This window comes from Physeter macrocephalus, chromosome 2 (genome assembly GCF_002837175.3).
Source record: "Physeter macrocephalus isolate SW-GA chromosome 2, ASM283717v5, whole genome shotgun sequence".
Lineage (NCBI taxonomy): Eukaryota > Metazoa > Chordata > Mammalia > Artiodactyla > Physeteridae > Physeter > Physeter macrocephalus.
Window position 1 is genome coordinate 68329790 of NC_041215.1, and position 23769 is coordinate 68353558.

The window sequence follows — 23769 nt, forward strand, 5'->3', positions numbered from 1 at the left end:
AATCACAAATTGTTTCATCGTAAGTCAAGGACCATCCATATAACAACAGGGAAGTGGCTTAGGAATTCAGGAAAGAAAGAAAACCTATATTTTTGAGGAAATCAAGAAAGAGTTCACACTAAATATCGCTGAAGATTAACCTTGACAAAAAATGTAATTTAACAGATGAAAAAGTGGTGTGGTATAGTTGTGTGTGAGTGTGTGTGTGTGTGTGTGTGTTTGAGGATAGGGAAGTAAATTCCAATTAAGGAAAGGATATAAGCAAAAACACAAAAATGATGTATGTGAAAGAGAGGGTAGCTGAGTTCACTTGAAATATAAAGCAAGTTAAAGCTAGTAGATGCTCTCCCCTTGGGAGAGAATCCAGAGTGAAGAGGGCCAAGAAAAGAACTTGGATTAAGAAGGCAAAAGGAGGAAAAGAATCACATGGAAAATGCTCAAATGCTAGTTCATTAACTCAGTCATTCTTTCAACAAATATTTGTTGAATACCTGCTATGAGGCAAGCACTGAAGCTTCAGGTGACTAAATATTTCCCATGGGGCTTATGATCTACAGGCAGATATCACTGATTAAATGATGATGCAAATCATATGGAAGTCCAGCTGGAATAAATGCTGCAAAAGAGAGGAGCTGATGGGGAAGGCCAGGTTAGGGTAGTGAAGGAAAGGATGGTATGAGATAAGACTGAAGAGTTAGGCATAAACCTACCCTATGAAGAATTTAGGGAATGGGAAGTCTTTAGAGGGCTTTAAATATGTGGGTGACATAAACATATCTGCATTTAGAAAAAAAAAATCACCAGTGGTCCAGTGTGGAGAATAGATGACAGAGGGCAAGTTGGGAAGGTGAGTTGAAATATGTTTCAGTATTACGGTAGCTTGATCCAGAGTTGCGGCTCTGAAGATGGAGAAAAGTGAAACAATAGAGACCTAGTTTGAAGAGTAAATGGATGTGTTGCAGGTGCCACTAACAAGACTTGTTACCAGGGTGGATGAAGAGGTTGAGAGATGGTTGGTTCCTAGATAGATCTATTTTGTGCAGTTTATAGAATGGTGATGCCATTTAGAGACAAGGCAACTGATGGAGAGATAGGTTTCCAGCGGGACATCATGATTTCAATTTAAGAAATGTTGAGTTTGAGCTGCCCTTGTGATTTCAAGTAGATGGCTTAATAGGCATTTGGATATATGAGACTGAAGCTCAGATGATCTGGGATTAAGATATAAATATGTACATCTCCTATGTGAAAATATAATTAAACTATGGGTATAAATGAGATTACTCAGGGAAAGAGTACGACATAGAATAAGAAAAGAAGAGGGCCTAGGATCAGGTCTTGAGAAACACTGTGGAGAGCTATCAATCAGAAACCATATCATTAGCTGCTGAAAAAAGCAAAGGATTTGCCTTCTTAAAATGTGAATAAAGTTTATCCTTGAAATCAGAAGTATAATGAGCATTTAAGTAAGAAGAACTGATAACCACATGTTCTGCATTTAAATTTTAGAAAAGAATGAATTACCTTTCTCTCCTTCACTATCAAATGACAATCTCCTTCTTCGTAGTTTACAGTTGTCTCCTTCAGAATCATTCATGGACTGGGATTGTAATAAGAGATCAGCCTTTGTTAATGGAACGTGAAGATAAAATGGAAGATTATTCAATTTGAACACAATGTATCATCAGTAAACTCCTTACTATTTCATATTATTTCAACCACTTTGAGACTTAATTATTAGATTGCAGGCAAATAGCTACAATACTTTGCTTAATGGTTTTCTCTAAATTATAAAATAGTCTGCTAGAATAATCCTAGTAGTTTCCACCTAATGGGGAAATCAGAGTTGTAGAAGTTATTTATCAGAAATGTTTGGGGATGATGTTGTCAACATTTAGAGACAACATATTCCTTCATGTGGAATATATTTTATGTAACTTGGTAAAGTTAAAATAAAAATAATAATAATTTTAAAAATTGCAGAATCTGCATTACTGCAGAGAAAAAAGTGTAAACTAATTATAATTAGCTATGATGTTTAAATTACATGGTAATGATGGCAAGGTTAAATTTCACAAGAATAAATATAAGGTTGAATTCAATAAACACTATGCTCTGAACCCTTGATTATTTTGTTCCCCATTCCTCCTTCCTCCCTTTCTTGTAAACAGAACCAGAAGTTTCCAAATAAATGAAAGAAATGGAAGTTTCTGTTTTATTTATTTGGTTGCTGCCTAAACTTTTTATGTAAATAAATTATCTGAGGTAGATGCCTGTTGTTTTTCAAAGCAAAGTAAGAATGAGGTTGGTGACCTCAAACTGCAATTTGATAGAATTCTGAATTTAAATCATTATAAAAAGAATATACTCTTGGTAACTTGAACCTCTTACCACCTAATTATTTTTCAACTTTTCAGCTTTTTGAAAAGAAGTAACTATCTGAGCTGGTGCTTCAGGTTATCAAATGGTACTCTTGTGACCTTAAAATCTTTGTCTCTCACAGTACCCTGGGAATGACTATAACTCCAGGGAGAATTAAATATACCACGTTTCACCTAACTATTAACTTGAGGATCTTTTATTTGTTAGCATTAAAATACACTGGCAAGGGGCTTCCCTGGTGGCGCAGTGGTTGAGAGTCCGCCTGCCGATGCAGGGGAACCGGGTTCGCGCCCCGGTCCGGGAGGATCCCACATGCCGCGGAGCGGCTGGGCCCGTGAGCCATGGCCGCTGAGCCTGCGCGTCCGGAGCCCGTGCTCCGCAACGGGAGAGGCCACAACAGTGAGAGGCCCGCGTACCGCAAAAAAAAAAAAAAAAAAAAAAAAATACACTGGCAAGTGTCAAAACATTTGGTTTCTGACAAAAAAGTATTTAGAATTGGAGTTGGGGTTATGAGGTTTTGGGGGAAGGGGATGGAGGAATAACCTAGTAATAAATTGTGGGCTGCAAGATGAAATCTATATTCTTAGAATACTCGTAGGTCATAAGGACACATTTTCATAGTGGAAGAGGGTGAGGGATATAAGGGCTACACTCTCAAAATTCATCCTAGGTTAAATCATATGTAGAATTATTTAAAATATTATTTCTAGTAGAGTATATGTTCTTCATTCTGGAGCATTAATTTTGACTCAGGTATAAGCCTGATTAATTTATACTTCTGCAATTTAGAAATTGTGTTAAATATGGACCTAAACTTTAAGAGTTTAACTTCTTCATAATTATTGAAAAGATATCAGTAAACAGTTTATGGTGTAAATAATAGCTGAGAGAATATTTTAACCTCTTTATAAGATAAACTCTTCTAGGCAATTTTCAATAGCCTAGAATCACCCATTTATTACAAATAATTGTCACACTCAATATAAACCAAGGCTATTATAAATCAAATATGTCACCTAAGAGTTCCTAAAAGGTCAAATTTAATTGAACTACCTAAAATTATTCAATATACTTGAAAGAAATTAGACAGAATTCCTTCTCTATAATTGAGAAATTCCAATATTAAGTTAGCTTTTCCTTTCAAATATTCACAATTGGTTAAGTTTTTCTACACTATTCTGCTTGATCTTTCAGAGGTATTTGGACAATCCAAGAATAAAATAAAATGTCAGAGTACAAAAGTAAGCAGGCAACATATACCTTTGCACTTTCATGCCTTAGGTTGAAAGTCAACTCTAGGTTTGTGAGAAAGTGATCAGAAAACTCAGGATACATATCCAAAACCTCTAGCAAGTCTTCTCTCTGGATCTTATGCAAGTCACAGTATGTGAGAGCTCTTACATCTGCATTAGACTTTCCAGGTTTGGCATAAAGATGAACCATTTCTCCAAATATATCATTTTTTCCTACAAAAGATAAAAGGAGAAAAGGAAAACAAGGAAATAAAAGGAATCTGAACTTAATGTTTTCCTTCTGAAAGTAGAAGGGGACCACTGACCAATCCCTGAACCAAAAATTTCATATGTAAGACCCTACAGCCAACAGACACTTAGGCAGCAAAATTCCAGTACCTCGTACTGGCTGCCCCAGTCATGTTTGTTCACTGACCGGAATTTTGTCTCTTAGAGCACTGGTCCTGGTATAATCCCCATTACTTCCTTGTTTTGACTCTTTGGCTAAGCATCTGGAATGCAGCAAACAGGGCTCTAGGCTGCTATGCCACACATTGCTAGAAAAGAGTCTTGCCAATAGTAGGTGTGGTCTAATTTTGTCAATCTAGGAATATGGGAAAGGCTGTGGAGAGTCAAATTTTAAAACTTTCTATCTCAGGATGGTCTCGGGAGGTGATGCCAAACATGGGGTTTTGGTGGAACTCTTAACACTTAGAGGACTAGGGGTACAATTTGAACATACCCTGTTTCCTTTAGTAACCACTTTTGGATTTGCCCTTAATAAAGTTGCCCAATTGTTTAATAAATCTAGTTACATTTTCTCAAAAAAAAAATACAGTCATGCTTTTTTACTATATGGCCTTACGGCCTTTCTTCTAAAAGTGTGTCCTTTCTGCTTTTTTGCCAAACCTGGGGTTATTTCACTGTATGGCTTCTGATGGGCATTCCCCCCCATCCCCTCTGCCTAGCCACATGTCACCTCTTTCCTAGGTGTCCTTCAATGATGAGGATGATAATGACAGCAACAACAAACGCTTATTGAGGACTAAGTAGGTGTCAGGAACTGTGTCAAATGCTTAGGTGTATTATCTCACTTGATCCCCAAAATAACCTCATGAAAAAATTACTAATTATTATCCAAATTTTATGAATATGGAAAGAAGATTAAAGAGTGTAAACGGATTAGGTCAAGGTCACCTTCTTAGTTGGGTGAAGTAAAGGGAGGGAGAGAGTGGCCATGACTAAATCCCATGCATTCTCCCAATATTTTCCCTGAAAGTCATGGCCACTTAGATTTTTCTGTCTCTGAATGTCAAGGCACTTAAAAATCGTACCTATGGAACACATGCGTAATAACTACTGATGGATTATTGATTACATAACTTTTAAAGGTAGTCAATGGCAGCGTAAAATGTACCTTCTTACATATATCCTGAAGCTTCTTTTCAGATTTAGAAAAAACTCCCTGGATCTGTTACTTTAGTTTTTGGTAGACAAGTTCATATATATCCGACTATGGACACTACCAAGACTTTTAAACAATAAAGTTCATGTAAAAGAAAAATGCTGTAATGTTCTTATTCTAAATGTGAATATAATGGGAAGAAATCAGATGCCATATCTTTATAAGAAAAATTAACATTGGAGAGAATACATTAACTGTAGTTTAAATAAATACTTAACTTTTCAAAAATAGAATAAATAATCACTATTTCTGAGGATTTTACGTGAGATTTACATGGAAATAGAGACAGAAAAGGAGAATCTCTTGAAATTCTTTGTAGTTTTGATACTTCAGTATAGATATTATCAGAGAAAAGCTCTGAACTAAATTCAGCATGAGCTTCGGATTTTAATTAGCTACGTGACTGTAAATGAGCAAAGAGTAAGCCAGTCACCATGTACAGCTTAACTACACTCTAAAATTATTATTTTATAAAGCAAGAAGGCTTGTTACCTTCCTGTAGAAGTTAGGGATGGCTGATTTGAAGATCAGGAATACAATGATGTGTGCTCCTTCCCTGGCAACATACTAGAGCAAACTGTCAAAGCCAAATCTGGTGAAAATCCCACTTTATTGTGTAGCTGCTAAGTGATTTAGAATATGTTTTTATTCTTGGCCTGCTTATTGGATCATAAACCAAATTGTGCATCCGGTCAATTTTGAAAAAATTTTCAAAAGGCTCTCATAATAAAATTATCAAAATAAATAAGAATCTCTCAAACATCTTCATTCATGTATTGGGTCCTGTGCTATGCCCATTTTGGTTCTGCATAGCAGTGAAGAAAACAGACAATATCCTTGTCCTTTGGGATGTTAATATCAAGAGTCAAGTGAAAGGAAATCACTGACTTATGTGCTTGTTATTTAAATAGAACCAGATTTAATCTGCAGGAAAAAAGAAGTGCACACGTTCACAATCATTGGGGGTGGGTATTCTCATGGGGAGACGGAGGCTTAAACATACTGGCTAGGGGATAGGAGAGGACAACAACTGATCTCGTTTCTCTCTGCTCCCTTGTTCTTCCCCATTGTTCTAATATTCTAAAGAAATCTTACAAGTTCGCAATGACTAAATTTATTTTTGAAGAGGCAGATTGCACAGATGGACTTTCTTTTGCACCCAAACCACTTTAACTTATTACTAATTTTCATCTCCTCACCACTTTTATCCCTAGGTGTTAAGTTTATAGCCCTATATTACCCAGGTAAGGACTCATATAATTCTGTTTGATGGGACACAGCAGGTAAAGTGCACAGCAAATAGATGAAATTCATCAACATATAAACTCACTTCATGACAGGGCATTGGCACATGCTAGCAAGTATGCTTACTACGTATATATTTTATTTAAGGTGATAAGGTCTCAGCATGAATCCAAGATCCTCTAACATGAAAAGGAAAATGACTATTTTCATATATCTGGCCTCAAAAGCTCAAGTAGCTGCCAAGATGGAAGCATTTACACACCAGAGAAAAAGTAAGACAGTCAAGAAAACATATTTTCTGCAAGGTTAATTTGATTTGAATTGAATTTTAAATAAAGCTTTAAAATTACTCATCAGTCTTAGTACTCACAAATAAATAGGAAAACCCTCTTTTCTATCATTTTAAACTATGCATTGCACTAGCTAATAACTGAATTTGCGACTATCCAATTCTAAAACACTCACCCAGAATAGCTACCACAATGTCATCTTTGAGGATTTCAATGGAGCCTCTGGATAAGAAATAAAGTGCAGTGAGGACGTCCCCACAGTGAACCAGGGTGTCTCCTGGAGGTGCATGGGTGGTCTTGAACTTCATTGCCAAAGCTCTAAGGCAACCTTTACTTGCCCCTCGAAAGGCTTTGCAGTTTTGCAGCAAAGTCTGGTTGAGATGTAGACAAATGTCAGCTTGTAAACATTCTGGGAAACCCTTTAGGACCTGAAGAAAAAAAAAGAAAGAGTTTCATACTACCGGCGCACAGGGTTACCTCCACCTGAAATAAAGTATATCTTGCGTTCACAGAACCGCAGGTGTAGTAAATGTCACACAGGAGTTCTTACAATGCTTCTACCTTGCCTACCTTAATGGATACTTGCTTTGCTGAACATGTCAGAATTTTAACTCAAATACTTGTTCTCTGAATTAACTGCAGGCATTCAGACACAACACAAATGCTGTCTCATTAAAATGTAATGCCTACAACGTTTCACATAGCTTCTCATTTCCTGCATTATGTTATGTAGCACCATACTGTGCACAGATATAATGCAATGTGACAATTAATAAGACATAACTAATGAAAGGTGGTACAACTAGAAAGACAACCTTTAGAAGGAATCTCAAGTCAATTTGGACTACTATCTCTGGTACACATCTTAGTTATAATTAGTATAAATAATGGTCCTGAGATAGCCATGGTATTTGTGTCATATACCAGAAAGTGTCATATACCATATTGTTAGCCCTTACCTAACAATACTTGGAATAGTTATGTTTCATATGCAATTAGTTCTAAATATTTTGATAAGCACTGAAAATAGACAAAGGGAAGGAGAACAGCAAACGTACGTTAAAACTGTAGTTCAGTTTTCAGAAATGGAAATTGTGCCAGAAGTTACGACGCATACGTAAACCTCCTAACAGCTCTACTGTTTTGACAACCTATTCAGTGACTAACTTAAAACTTGTAAAAAAAGATTAAACAATAGCTTGTGACAAGTGCTACTCAATTTAAATTGAATAAAATTTTATGTTATTTAAAAACATTTCCAGTATACAATGGGTCAAGGATACTCAACTCTTCTGTATTTGTCTTAGCTATTTTGGGTGGCGTACAGAGATTTTAATTCTCAGGTTGACTTTCCTCTGTCAGTAAAAATGGATCCATTTAAATATGCTTTGGAGTAGAGGGAGAAGGCATTATATAGTGCCTAAAAATGTAATTTTAGGATTTCCTACCTTTTTGGGTCAACCTTCTTATTGCTGTCCACTATAGCTAAAAGTAATAATAAATTATTTGTGCAGATAATTCAAATGCATGTGGCCCATAGAGAAACTTCAAATTAGATCATATTTGAGTTAACTTACAATTTTTACTATGTTAAATATTAAAGTAACCACAGGGATCCTGCGTCTGCAGGACCACTGTGTGATACAATTGGTCAGACTGATTGTGATGAGATACAAAAGGATCAATGAGAGACCTAAAACACAACAGCCACTGTTTCTAGTCTTATTTCCTTCATTGTAGCGTCACCCACAGAAATGGGTCAAGGGTGTTTTAGAAGAAAAGCCACAGAATATGAGTTCTGGTCATGAATTTGCCACAGGCTGATGCTTGTGCAAGTCACTTCATCCATCTGTGTTTCTTTGCCAGAGAATAAGAGCCTTTGCAATATTGGAATTTGTCATAAGTTACCAATAAATAGTGTGCTGATTGTAGGACTCTGCTCATCCAGCTCCACACAGCCATAGAAACTCAGACTTTTATCTTAAAGTTCCTGTATTACCTGGCTCAGACTCCCCAAAAATGAGCTCTCCTCTGAGTTCCTAGGCACTCATCTGAAACCTCTCCCCTTAACTGTAACCTTCAGGCTTCACCTCCATGACTGGACACTGGTCACATTGCCTACTTAGACTGGAGACCTCTCCAGAATGATAACTTGTCTTTGGCCATTTCTGCCTTTGCAGTTGGAGACTCTTTTCCCACGTTTTACTGGGATCACAAACAACCCAGCTTCTCTCATGGAAGCAACCCTCCAGTTTGCTAATCCTTCTACCTGTCTAAACTAATCACATTCAATTCTTTGGCAAGTAATGCTAGACTAGAGTTAAGCTAGGTTTGGACACTGTCTTCTGAAATGGGGCCACGTTATTTGGAGGTGCTACGGTAGGAATAAAGCCCAGTTCACAGGCTTCTTTGCATACGATTTACTTTTCCTGCCTTAAGCCCACTATCGTGGTCTCAGTGTAACTCTCAGATGTCCCCATACAGATAAAAACATAAAGAACATTAGCCCAAGTAACAGATATGCCTATTTTTCTCTTAGGGTTTATCTATAAAGGCATTTTATGTTTCACATAAATGGAGATATTGCTACCGTTATAGTAGTTGGAATGAGACTACTGAGCTTAGAGCTATTTCTGTCATTTTCCTAAAGTTTCTCAATTATACTTTCTGAATATAGCCTGGTTATAGAAGGAAAAATTGTGCACATGTGCGTGTGTGTGTGTGTGTGTGTGTGTGTGCGTGCTTTGAATTGGAAGATGCAGATGAGATGATGAGATAGAGGTAGGGGTTATTCACTTCTCTGGGTGTGATATGAGCTATGGAATCATATAGGCATGAGCTGAAGTCCTAGTTCTATACCTCACTAGCTGTGACTTTTGTCAAGTCAATTAAATTTTCTTGAGATTCAGTTTCCTTTACTGTAAAAATGATATCTACCTCACAGGGTTGTGCCCATAATTAAATGTCATAATGAATGTAAATCATCCTGTGCATTGTAGATGTTCAGTGGAAAGTTTACTTCTAGCTTTTTCTGCTTTTTTTTTCTCACACATATTTATTGTTCCTAAAGAACTGTTACATTCTCTTTGCTAGAAATTGAGAGATACATGCCCAATGTGTTCTTCTCGTTGGTCTCTTTGGTGAGTAGGAAATTCACCACTAAATTTTGTGTTCCATTGCCTCAAGAGAGTTTAAGAATTCTTTTTCCTTTCATCTCTCTAACTTTTGTTTCCTGTTTCTGACTGTGTTAAATATTTTGGCTTACTTTCACTTAGGTTTTCACTGTGAATTGTCTTAAATCCTTTCTGAGAGTGGTCAGTTACTAAATCAATGTACAAATATGTTCTTGGAATTCCAATATTCTTAGAATCACCCACAAAACCTTAAGAGCACTTGAGAAAGTTTTTCAACATCATTCTCTTCTCAAGTGTCTTTACTATATGTTGTCAGTCCCTAACACTCAACCTATTAGGAGTGGCAATCACTGGAGAGAATGATCTCTAGTAAGAGGTACCATAGAGTTCCATGGAGAGGACTTTGTTTGCATGCGGGGAAGATACACAGATCTTAGCATGAAGGACTTGTCTAGATTAAGTAGTTAGCCCTTAATTGACTTTCTTAATTTTCTTAAGTCAGTTATATAGATCATTCAGGTAAAACTCAATAGAATTTAAGATTTAATAATTGAATCTCTTCCTAGCCCAGAGGTTTGGATGTCTAAAATGTTAGCAGCATCGGAATCTGGCTTATGACTAAGTAAAGGGATTTTAAACTGGGAGTTATAAGAGAGGGAGCTGTATTGGAACAGAGGTAGAAGAACATTGAAAAGAGTGTGAAGAAAGGGTAAGTTTAAGTGGATATTTATCCAAGGCACCCCTTTCCATTGGGCCCAGCCGTTTTGCCTTTCTTGCTTCCAGTGGATAATCCTTTTTTTGTCAGGTTTGGTTCCTCTGCTAAATTACCTAACTTGGAACTTCCTCATTCAGCACTCAGACAGTGGCATTTTACCAGGCCTAGCAGATCTGGCTAAAAGACTATCTATGCCAAGTACACAAGTACAAACCAGGACACAAGCTGGTTTAATGATTATTATAGTCATGTTGCTACCCTCTATACAGCCTTCTTGTTTGTCAAGCTCTGGAGCTGCTGTGAGGGTACTTAGCACCTTTCACTGCGCATCTGGAGCCATTGTTTTATGGAGTTAGCCTGTTTTCAAAGACTAAGGAGCATCACCCAGAATCAGCTTCATGGCCTGCAGCTTGGAAAAGCAGTCCTCATTCTTTTAGCAAATATTTATTAAGTATCTACTATATACCGAGCAGTATGCCAGGCGTGAGAGCATAACAATGAATAAAACATGTTCTGAAAATATCCCTCGTCCTCAAGCCTCTAAATGCTCAGATTAAAAAAAATTATAGGGTTAATCAGAATTTCCCACATTTTCAGGCCAAATTTGGACATTTATAATGCACATTTACAATACTAATTGTTGTTCAAAGGAACCCTCAAGGGAACAGTTAATTTAAGGTGAGTAAAAAGCTGTAATTTTACTTTTCTAAAGTTCCTGAAAGTTCCAGAACATTTTTTCAAGGCTGATAAAAAATTCCATATCTTAATTATGATATAAAGTCACTTGAATATTTTATAAATGTAAGATTAACTTCCCTTTACTTGAATTTAGGTAGACAAAACTCTGTGGAACTCTCAAATTATGTAAGACAAATGAGACATTTGTTCTTTTAAGTGAGTATGAAGTGCTTTCTGTGATTATTAAAAGAAATCAATCCCATAACTTAGCATTAGAGAGCCCAAAGTTTAGGGACATTCAAACAAGAACCACCCAACAACCGCAAAACAACACAGAAGTATTAAATCAAAGTAAAACTGAAGAAATTATACAAAGAGAGAGCAAAAATGGAAATAACTATTCCATAGAAAACATCTATCAAACCCTATTATTCCTTCCTCAAATTTAAGATACAAGATTCAGTGTTTGCTGTTTCTTAGCCTGGATCGCAAAACACTCTCTTTTGGTGGCATGTACACTTTCTAGGTTATGTTGGAAGAGCATCAACAATTGAGTTTTTACCAAAAAACACCCCCTTCCATAGTGTTTTGAAGTTTTGTATTTGCTTTTGAAAAAAATCAAAATATATTCTCTAATAGATGCCCCTTATCTAGATAGTATTGGAAAGTTGACCTATGGTGTAATGAATGGTTTCTGGTTTGTTTCACTTAGCACAGCTGCAGAGAGGGACATTCCTAAAGAGAGGCTAAAAAGGGCACATTGAGAAAGACGATCTGAGTATGGCAAATGGTTCTACTAAATAGCAAATTAATCATAGAAACAACTTTGGTAACTGTGATAGCTGACATTAGGAAATTTTCTGGGGAAATTCACTGGGTCATTAAATACATGTAAATCTTGACAAATTAAGATTAATCAAAACACAAATTAACATTCCTTATGAAACACTAAACCTCAAGCATGATTATTAAGTAGATTATGCAAGAAATATATCAAATCTTAAATTTCTGCCCTAGAGTACAACCTTAATATTTTATAGCATTTTTGATTCTAATAGAATTATTGCTTGCTATGTGAGCACTCTAGGCTTGATAAATGTTTAGCACTTAAAATATACTGAACCTTGCTTTTTGTTGTTTCTAGAAGTTAATATTCTTCTTTAATGGATTCCATAATTTTGAGGTCATCCCAGATTATATATTTCTATGATTATGGTTTATCATTAAGTGATAGGAAGCAGATATTTTTCATATTTCCTTGGCGATTACACGTTTAACCACTAATCAAGATAGGTAGATTATTTTAGTAGTTTTAAACATATAAATATATATATAGCCCTAGTCTGAAGCTCAAATTGCTTTTGCATCTACTTTCTTATTTTACTTTCATGTGGCTTATTATTTTATTGCATAGGGCCATCGTATCTGGCCAGATTGCTGGCAAAGCAGGGTATTGTAGAATCCATGACTAAGGGCTCTTATAAGCCTTGGGAAAATTAACTAATTTTCTACATGCAACTTTTCAACATATATCATATGGTTACATCATTTAGGAAAAAAACATATGAGCAGAACAAAATCCTTCTGCACATAGACACGGAAAACAATGTCATAAATCCTGAACAAGTTCTGGTGCAAGTAAAGGTTCCTTGAAAACTGAAACAGAGTCCTCCCTCCTGCATCTTCCCCTCCCCTCTCCTACAGTTCCCATCCCCAGTTAACAGCATAATTATGTGATGTTCCTTTGCTTTCAGAAGGACACTCAAAGTTTAACCTGACCCCAATTAAGTCGGGGCCTAGGATGAGTTGGAGTGTGGGTGATGATGTGTAGGCAGAGGGGATTTATTACTTTTGCACACATAGTCTTGCTACTCCAACTCTGGAGTCCTGCTAAATCAGCAAAAACCTGACTTAAAAGGATGCATTAGGATTTCTGAAATACGGCCTCAGGGGAAAACCTTGGAACTCACTAGGGTTTCTAAAGGTAACAGGAGGGATCACCATCCTGAGAAGCAATTTCAGGACCTTCCCCTCAACTGCCCAATTACTTGAGAGAGGGAATGAAGGAGGGGATGGACAGAATTTAACCACAGTGGATGAATGGATGTTTTTTGCAAATACTTTTTTACAAGTGGATTGATTGTAGATGATCTGAGCTTGCTTACAGAGTAAGGAAAAGGGAGGTGCAATCTGCCAGGTGATGAAAAGAGTGATTTAAGTACCACTTCACACTTGATATATCATTTTGAACTTGGATCTAGTTTTATGTTTCAGAAAAATTTCTCGTGTATAATATTTTAAAATAAAATCTTCTTTTGATTCATCAACTTTATATAAGGAATATAGAATGGTGATTTCCCCATTTTTCATGTGAAAGCTGAAGTGTAAGTGCATTAAGGGATTTTATTTGTGGAAGAATTAAGACTCCAAACTTACTCCAGGATTCTTTCAACTATTGTGACTTGCCATAGCTGTTCATCAGATTGGATTTCAAAAGTTGCTACTAGTATGGTGAAATACAAAATGTTTCCCACTCATTTTATTTATTGGTTTATCAGTAAGTAAGAAATAATAAAAATGTAGCATAAATGCCATTTTTCTTTTTGTACCAGTTAGGGAATTTGTTCCTCAGAAAGATTAAGGCTAGACAGCAATTCAATTGCTTTCTAAGGAAACTGATGGTTGTATCAGCAATTATATAACTTTTGAAAAATAGCAGAAGCTCTCAAAATAGTAGAAGTTCTCTTCCTCCACCTATTAGATTCCGCTTCTGTAAAATATGTTGATTCTCGTTACCCAACGCTCTGAATGTTACATATTGTTGTGTCCCTACACATTTCTACTTCTACCAGTTGAGTTACAAACCAGCTGTGTATGTTCTGAAACCTATTTATGTCAGCTGTACTTGTTCATGAAATTATGTAATTCAATCGTACTACACATAATAGAATGAAATAAGTATGTGTAAAGAAAGAGAGCAGGGTTGCCCCATCCCCATGAAAATAAAGCTAAATGCCTTGGAAAACCTTTATAAAGGTGAGCCATTTTAAACAAATGCAACCATAGATAATTTTTGCACTACACGTGAATGCTTAAACATTTATAATAGTAGAAAAGTTTATATAGTCCCTTAACTCTGACTGTAATCCAAAAAACAAGAAAAAAAATTATTAAAATGTGACTAAGAAAATCAGAAATACGTGAAAATTAAGAACCACACTCTATGATAACCTTTGGATCCAAAAAGAAATAATTTACAAAGCAACAGAAGGAGAACATTTCATGTCAAAACGATGGAACCACAGAAAAACTTGCATTGAAAGGAAAATATATAGTCTTGATGTCTTAGATATTACAGAAGGAAAGACTCAAACAATAAAAAACCTTAAAACAACTGTTAAGAATAATAGGACAATACAAAGAAATAAAAAAGAGGGTAATGAAGGCAAATTCTGAAAATGAAAAGAATAGTAGCAAGAATAAATTAATCCAAAGGCTAATTCCTTGAAAAAGATCCAGTGAAATAAATGAATCTTTCAAAGGCCTGCTACAGGAAAGAACAAAAATATACAAATTTAGCAATGATCAGGCAGATGTACCTACTTATATAGAAAAGACTGAATAAATAAAAGAGAATCCTACAAGCAATTTTGTAACAACTTTGAAAGCCTAGATGAAATGGATGAATTTTTCACAAAATATGACTTACCAATATTGACTAAGAAAGAAATATAATTAATAATTACCATAGTAGAGTTAGAATAGCGATTAAAGTACTACCATTAAAACCACCAGGACCACATGGCTTAACAGATGATTTCTTTCTAACATTTAAAGAGCTTATAGGGAGACCTTCAAGATGGTGGAAGAGTAAGAAGTGGAGATCACCTTCCTCCCCACAAATACATCAGAAGTACATCTAATACGAACCAGCAATCCTACTACTGGGCATATACCCTGAGAAAACCATAATTCAAAAAAGAGTCATGTACCACAATGTTCATTGCATCTCTATTTACAATAGCCAGGACATGGAAGCAACCTAAGTGTCCATCGACAGATGAATGGATAAAGAAGATGTAGCACATATATACAGTGGAATATTACTCAGCCATAAAAAGAAACGAAATTGAGTTATTTGTAGTGAGGTGGATGGACCTAGAGTCTGTCATACAGAGTGAAGTAAGTCAGAAAGAGAAAAACAAATACCATATGCTAACACATATATATGGAATTAAAAAAAAAAAAGGTTCTGAAGATCCTAGGGGCAGGCCAGGAATAAAGACACAGACGTAGAGAATGGACTTGAGGACAGAGGGAGGGGGAAAGGTAAGCTGGGACGAAGTGAGAGAGTGGCATGGACATATATACACTACCAAATGTAAAATAGATAGCTAGTGGGAAGCAGCCGCATAGCACAGGGAGATCAGCTCGGTGCTTTGTGACCACCTAGAGGGGTGGGATAGGGAGGGTGGGAGGGAGATGCAAGAGGAAGGAGATATGGGGATATATGTATATGTATAGCTGATTCACTTTGTTATAAAGCAGAAACTAACACACCATTGTAAAGAAATTATACTCCAATAAAGATGTTAAAAAACAGGGAAAAGTAAATAACAATAAAGTGGATTTAAATAATAAAAAAATAAAGAGCTTATAACTATAGATCAATATCACTATAAAATAGTTGCAAAATTCTAAATAATTTGCTAGCTGATAAACTCAACAAAGTATCAAAAAAATCTATGACCAAGTAGGATTTATTTGAGGAATGCAAGGATATTTTTAAAGTATTAGTGTTAATGGTGAAGCTGTTTTCATAAAGTCAGCTATTACTATTCTAAATTTTTTTGGAGAATCTAGTGAACTAATAAAGAAAATAAATAGTATTTTTTTAAAAAGAGAATGAATTTATCTCTTTTTGTTGCTGATATAATTGCATACCTAGAACATCCAAGAGCTAATCGAACAAACAAAAAAAGAATGAGGCAAATAATTTGTTAAGGTGGCTATAAGGAAGATAAATAGTTTATATATTATTTATAAGCAGGTAAAAATGGAAATGTGTAATATATTTCATTTGTTTGACTAAGCTATATAAATTTAAGAATAAATTTAATAACAAAGGTAAGAATTTCTAAAAACATTATAAAATCTTGTTGAAGGAGATGTAATTTTTTAGGATCTAAATCAGTGGCTCTTAATCCTGGCTACATGTTAGAATAGACATATAAAAATACTGATGCTCTGACAGCTATAAGCAATTCTGGTTTAATTGTTGTAGGGTGGGGTCTGAAGCACTAAAATTTGTTTAACATATTTCAGATGATTTTAACGTGGGGCATAGATGAGAATTTAATATTGAAATTTCAAAATTATGTAAAAATTAATATAAAATTCATAGAAAGGAAAGGGTTAGCAACAGGAATACAGTCCATTCTCTATCCTTGCTGAGGAATACCGGGAAAGAAAAGTGACCAGCTAATGACAAAGATTAGTGACCTGCTCCTGGCAAGCACACTAAGGGTGAGGGGCAGCTCTTATCTATGGAGTGTTTTTGGCAGGATGTGTCTAGTTTAAATTGCTTATGATAAACAAAACTTTCCTCAGTAGATTTTGGTGTTTTTTTTACCTTCATCTTAGATCATTTTATTTTACATTATTTAAATCTCGTGTTTGATTAGGATAGTGAACAAGCTGTGACAAAATTCAGTGTATGTTAGATTAACTAAAAGTGATGTTGCATAGAAGTTTTGCAAAAGAAATGTTGTCTGGTTTTAACATATACTATCGACAGGGAAATGCAGCATGACCTGGCTGTGAACGGTGTTAGTAACCTGTTCAGGTAGAAGTAGGTGTGATAAAGATTCTGCTGCCCAGCTTTAAAGAATGAGCTGCCTTTTATCTATCTTCTACCCAGAACTAGACTTTTCTCTACTGGTTCTTCACAGATGATACAGAAGTTGGGAAGTATTCAGTCACATCCATCCACTCACCCACCAACAATTTCCCATTAAAGTGAATCCCTGTGTTTATTCCTCACTCATAAGAAATAAATTTCAAAGGCAGCTTGTACTGGAATAAACTGATCTGAAGGCTTGCAAAGCACTTGGTATCTTCTTAAGATCTTGGAGTCTTTAAATTATAGCTCATATTATTTTTACTATTATTGTTATTTTACTTTATTAATAACTGTTAGGCTAATGTTCTTTCAAAAGCAGATTTGTTTTAATGTCATCAATAGATCTATAGGACATGACTTTCTGGAAAATGTCATGTTAAGCTGTGTAAATTCCAGACTATAAAATGTGAATGTTTAATGACCAAAAAAGTTTCATTCTGCTTAAGTGTTATGTCATTACATACACAGTTTAGAGAGCTCCCATGTTAAATCTGAGACAGAACACATACTAATATGCAAAGAAGGATCTCTATGCTTTGCTTATGCCTTATGATTACATATATTCTTGAAATTATTAGTAAACTTTAATATTGGTTACAAGTTCTGATTTTTGTGTGCCAGATTTGACAACCTGATCTTTGGGTTGTCTCAAAAGCCCAACATGGAGTTTGTTGTAACTGAGTTAAAATAGTCATATATTTTATATGGAAGAATAAATACTCTCAAATGCCCCCTAAAATAAGAAAAACAAGATTAGTAAGAGTTGACCTACCTTGTCAGAAATTGGAGTATGGTATAAAGCCACTAAGTATAAATCTTTATTATATTGCCATAGGAATGGACAAATAAAGCCAATTTGGGAGTAAAGATATGTATTCCAATTATACCTAATAATTTAATATATAAATCAGGTGGTATTTAAAATCAACAGAAAAAGTACTATCTTCTATTCATGTGAAGAAAATTTACAGAACTACATTTCAAACAGATTCAGAATTTTCTTCCAAATCATATAACAAAACTTAAAACCTAGGAAACTACTTGTACAATCCATAGGTTTAGTGAGACCTTTGTAAAACAGGACAGGATCTCTGAACTATACAAGAAAAGCTGACTAATTGGATGATATTAAAAAACAAAAAAACTTTAAAATTCAAAAGATACCCTAAACGAAACCAGCATATTGAAAAGAGATTAGGAACAAATTGCAATATAGATGACAGATAAAGTGTCAATGAACTCTTTGTCTATAAATTATAAAGAGTTCTTTAAAAATGAGAAGAAGGGCTTCCCTGGTGGCTCAGTGGTTGAGAATCCGCCTGCCAATGTGGGGGACACGGGTTCGATCCCTGGTCCGGGAAGATACCACATGCCACGGAGCAACTAAGCCCGTGCACCACAACTACTGAGCTTGTGCTCTAGAGCCCGCGAGCCACAACTACTGAGCCTGTGTGCCACAACTACTGAAGCCCGTGTGCCTAGAGCCTGTGCTCTGCAACAAGAGAAGCCTCCGCAATGAGAAACCCGCGCTCGCCACAACTAGAGAAAGCTCACGCGCAGCAATGAAGACCCAATGCAGCCAAAAATAAACAAATTAATTAATTTTTAAAAAATGAGGGCTTCCCTGGCGGCGCAGTGGTTGAGAATCCGCCTGCTGATGCAGGGGACACGGGTTCGTGCCCCGATCCGGGAAGATCCCACATGCCGCAGAGTGGCTGGGCCCGTGAGCCATGGCCGCTGAGCCTGCGTGTCCGGAGCCTGTGCTCCGCAATGGGAGAGGCCACAACAGTGAGAGGCCCACGTACCACAAAAAAATAAATAAATAAATAAATAAATAAATAAAATTTAAAAAATGAGAAGAAAAAAGTAACCAAAAACTATGCAAAAATATTATGAATAAGTAATTCATAGAAAAAGACATCTTGATTAACTATGCTTATTTTATTATAATGCTTTGACCTCATTGCTGGTGTTACCTACTGTTAAATATTAAGCACAGCTCATAGATAACGCAGATAAAATCAGAGTTAGAATCTGGGCCAAAGCTCCCATTTTAGAAAACTCTACTAAGGCCCGATTTTCCCAGCGTCCACATACTGTGACTCACAGTCAAAACTAGATAATGGCTCGATATGGACCTCTATGATTCAAGTACAATAATTACACCTGTGTGGACTGAGTCTTTGGTTTTCCCTCCCACTATGGTAGGTGTTTCTAACTACTGATTTGTTTCAGTTTCGTGTGTACTATAGAGCACTCTGATCTAAGGAGATGACCAGTAGAGTGGGAAAAATGATCTACAGCACATATGTAAATGATTTAGCATGGCTCCACAGCATTAAAATGCACTATATGAGGTGCTGGACCCCAAGTGAGGAAGATTCTTATCAGATGGTCCCTAAGATGAGTGTAGAGTTCTGCTGGGGGTAGCCCACCTGACTAATAGGAGCCCAAGATGCAAACTAAAATAGGTTCTTTAGGAATATCTGGCACGAAAGAGGCATGGTTATTTTTTTCCATCCACATTCAACTCCATGGATAGCAATATGTCTAAACCAAGAAAAACAATTAAAATATATGTACTTTTCCTGAGTCTGATGCCTTAAGGCTATATAATCAATTGGATTAGATGAACTACTTGTGCTTATTTTCACCTTTAAAAAATGATTTAAAATATCTGATATATTGGGTGGAACTTTACATATCTATTTTCAGTATAAATCCTCAGGCTATTGGTAATGTCTCAGAAAATTCCTTAACTAAAGTAAATATTGGACTTATATTTTGGGAGAAATTGTGACTGGTTTGATTTTATTAGGTTTGATAAGTGCTGAGTTCCTCTAATATTTTAATTTAATGGACCTAAATTCATATCTCCAAAGAATATTTTAAAAGTGAACTTTGATGTCTCTATTTTTTATTACTGGCTAAACCTGTGTTGAGTATTAATTGATCCTAAACTGAATTGAGCTTGAATTACTCCTGTGCTTCTACTACTCCAAAGAAAGTATTTGGAAACACATCACACTCTTCAGCATAAGAAATTGCACTCGAGTCCTGTTTGAATAGTACCATAATTTTTAAAAGTTGAAAAACAACTTGAGATATCATTTCCACCATCCTACTACTGTGAGAGGAACATTATTAACAAATGGAGACACTGAAGCATAGAAGTGTGTTCATCGCCTGGTATGAAGTGTGTTCAGCATGGTATTTCTGCAATAACTCTTTTTCATGTGTAAAGCCCCAGACCATGCTGTCATTATTTTTCTTGACTCAGGAATGGCTAAAGATCAGATCCCACTGTTGATGAACTTGCCTTGCATTAAAACAGCACTGTGTCAGATGTAAATAAGTCTTTCTTGTTGATGGTTTGAGACCAGGCTGAAGTGACCATCATCATTTATGAAACATGATTGAGCATATACAATTTGTAACCTGAAAATACCAGATGCTTGTCTTAAGCTTGATATTTTCACGTCAGGGGGCTCCAGATGGTATTTCTTGTGTTCTGTGGCATTTTTGAGACTTTAGGATAAATAGCCTTGGGGAAAAATAGGAAGGACATGTGACTTGCCCTTTCTTAAGCACCTGTGGTTCAGGTGCTGGCTACAGTTAGTTGGTAAGTATGTGTGTTAACGGTAGATTTCTTGTGAGCGCAAAATTTTACTACCTAGCCAGTTTTTGCAGAGCCAGGCAACTCCTATCAACTAATCAGCATGGAGATGAAAACATCTTTTAAGGTGCATTGTAAACAGCATTACTTTAATTCCACTCCTAAGTAGTAACTAAGTATTTCTTTACAGAAAACTATGTCAACAATCCTCAGGGTCATTATCATTTAAGTGCAGGTTTTTGCCAATCGCCATGCTCCCTTTTTAAATGGGTGGATTTACTTGTTAGGCCATTTGGACCTAAGTGTAGAGAAGAAGCGTATGTCTTTCAAATTAGGCAATATTTGTAAAGCTTTCTGTGCCTTGACTGCTAATTTTGAACCGATGTTTTATTGTTAAACTATTACTGGTGAAATAAAAAATTTCAATCTAAATTGTAGGCTCACCTATGCAAAAATTGTATTATGTTGTTGATATCTTTAAACATGAGTGATTTTATTTTCTGAAGATTTCTTGAAAACAGGGTCCGCATTGGAGGGGTGGTCAGACATGAAAGGTATCATATTTGTAGTCATTTTATTTTAGCTCTATGATGAACTAATCAAAGGTTTTTCATTGTATTTACCAACTTCAGTATATAAGGGTCATTAGAAAAAGGTAAAGGGGGATAAAAATATTATGGTAGAGACAAGCCATACTATTTTATAAATTTTGCTTTATATTTCCTATGGGGTTTAATGTCACAAGGATTATTTTATCTGAATTGCTTAATTGGACATACTGAAAGAGCTTGAAATTACATTTCACTATGGTGTATCAAAACAGGACATGAGTGGAGTGTATTTGAATGTGAAGGTCTGGCACAGATGAAGTTATTTAAATCAGTATAGAGAATGGATGCAACAAAATTTTTGATGGAGTAGAGTTAGATTGTAGATGCAGGTTAATATTAGTAGTTACTAGTTAAACAGATAGTAGTTAGTAGTAGTAGTAAGCAGTTAGTAGTAGTAGTTATGGTCAGTAGTCAGAGTTAGCAGATAACAGAGGAGCAGGAAAAGAGTCATGGAAGGAAATGAAATCAGATTTTTATTAAAATGCTCCTTAGAAATAACATCAGCCTCGTGAAGTAGGAATTTCTATTAAACAATATGTCATTCTTCATTACTTTCCTTTCCATTTTGATTGGCTTTGCTTGTTGGGTCCATTATAAGTGTATGTTTTGTCACTCAGAGTCCTACTGGGATTCTAAGCAATTTTAGCCGACTAGGTTGACTCTTGATTGAAATCTCTAAAAATTCGCCCTTGTTCAACTCTTCTCCTACCCTACACCTTCTCCTTTCTGAGGAATTCATTTAGTCTCTGCTTGATCAAGGAGACTGGACCATGTGGTACAAGTGCCACTGAGTCTTCCCCTTTATTCCTCAAAACCAATGCCGTCACCATTTTTCTTTTCTCTCCTGCTTATCTTTAAGGAAACCTCACCTATCTGCCTTGCTGAAGAATTTATTTCTCTTTCTAGGTTCTTATTCCAACTCCTTTCTACAACTGTTTCCCAAATTTTTCTCCATTCATGTCCCAGACTAAAAAAATACTCAATTGTTCCCCTTTCTTCCTAAAATAAATTAAACAAAATTGTTTCTGGATTACCTGCCTTAATTCTGCCCTGGATGTCACAAATATGTGCCTCTATTCCTGTCCTTGTCTTTACCTGAAATGATCCCCTTGGGTTCTCTGCCTTCACAGTTCTACCACTCATTTAGTTCTGTGGGGTTTTTTTTGTTTATGTTTTGCACAGGCTCCGGACGCGCAGGCTCAGTGGCCATGGCTCACGGGCCCAGCCGCTCCGCGGCATGTGGGATCTTCCCGGACCGGGGCACGAACCCGTGTCCCCTGCATCGGCAGGCGGACTCTCAACCACTGTGCCACCAGGGAAGCCCCTGGAAGCCCCTGGAAGCCCCTAGTTCTGTGGTTTTTGAATAATATTCGAAGCAGAATAAAATGTTCCCTAAAGGAGACTCAAGAGGGAGCAGGAGAGTAGGCAGCAGGTAGGTTAGACTCTACATCCTCAAGCAGAAAAACTCCCATGATAATTGTTTTACACATTTAGCAAATGCAGTTTTGGCGCTTTAAAACTATTTGAAAATGACATGTTTAATGAAATTGCAGAGAGGTTAAGTGACTTGTCCAAGAAAAGTGGCATATTGAGAGCTAGTACTTGGGTCTTCTGAATTTTTATTCTGTATTTTTTTCTATTATTCAAGCATTACTAGGGGGGCATTTTTAGGTAAGGTATAACATTTTTCATTGAATGTTCATAAAGGCTTTTCTTCCATGCAAATATAATTTAAAATTATGGAGTGGTTTCTGTCATAAGTGATTTATTTCTCTCCATCCAGAATGATGGATAGACCATGGTTATTGGTGCCTTTATTCATTCAAGCCATGCTCCTTTGTGTGCATGGCTCGATTCTACAACGACATGGAAGGTGATTTTCTGTGTTTGGCAATGTTGTAACTAAAATCACTGTTGGATAACGTCGGAAAGTTTCAGGTTGGGTTATAAGAAAGCTTTAACTTGGGGACATTCGTTGAGATGCTTTCAGTCCTAATCTGAGAAAGTATTGCAGAAGGGAAAGGATTTTCCGAACTTGATCTATGGACATTTTTGAGCTAATTTTTACTACTCCTAAGCCTGACATAAGATGCAAAAGAACACCTTCCTTTCACTAGCTTCATTATCCTGACCCCTTTCCTTTTGCAACCTGAACTATTTGGTTCAACTGAAAGGAAGCCCATAAGTGTTCCCAGAATGCTATTGGCTCTGGAACATTCTGGTAATAGCTGTTTCATAAAAAGCAAAAGATGCAGGTAATAAGAAATATGGCTACATATTCTTTCTTATGGAATAAGGAATATGGCTACAATTCTTTCTTATGTTTTGTGATCTATCAAGGAATCAAATATTTTGGGTTATGAAAAATAATTTTAGGTCAATTAATAGAGTGTGACTGAACATCTTACACTTCATTTGGACATAGTTAAACAGCAAATATGACCTGAAATGTTTCATGAGAAATTATATTTAAGGTTATACTTAAATGAAATAACATGG

The 23769-nt window shown here is 36.0% G+C and overlaps 1 protein-coding gene across 3 annotated transcripts in view; it reads right to left on the reverse strand.

Moving 5' to 3' along the window:
• The window catches only part of KCNH7 (potassium voltage-gated channel subfamily H member 7), a 464718-nt gene that overhangs the window by 20768 nt on the left and 420181 nt on the right, over positions 1 to 23769 (reverse strand). For 2 of the 3 annotated variants that reach the window (XM_055088197.1, XM_024122327.3), the window contains exons 9-11: positions 6790 to 7042; positions 3643 to 3848; positions 1525 to 1624 (exon numbers count right to left, since the gene is read on the reverse strand). In XM_055088197.1, coding sequence (XP_054944172.1) covers positions 1525 to 1624; positions 3643 to 3848; positions 6790 to 7042 — 559 coding nt within the window. The remainder of the gene's footprint in view (positions 1 to 1524; positions 1625 to 3642; positions 3849 to 6789; positions 7043 to 23769) is intronic. The other variant, XM_055088195.1, reaches the window with a different exon arrangement.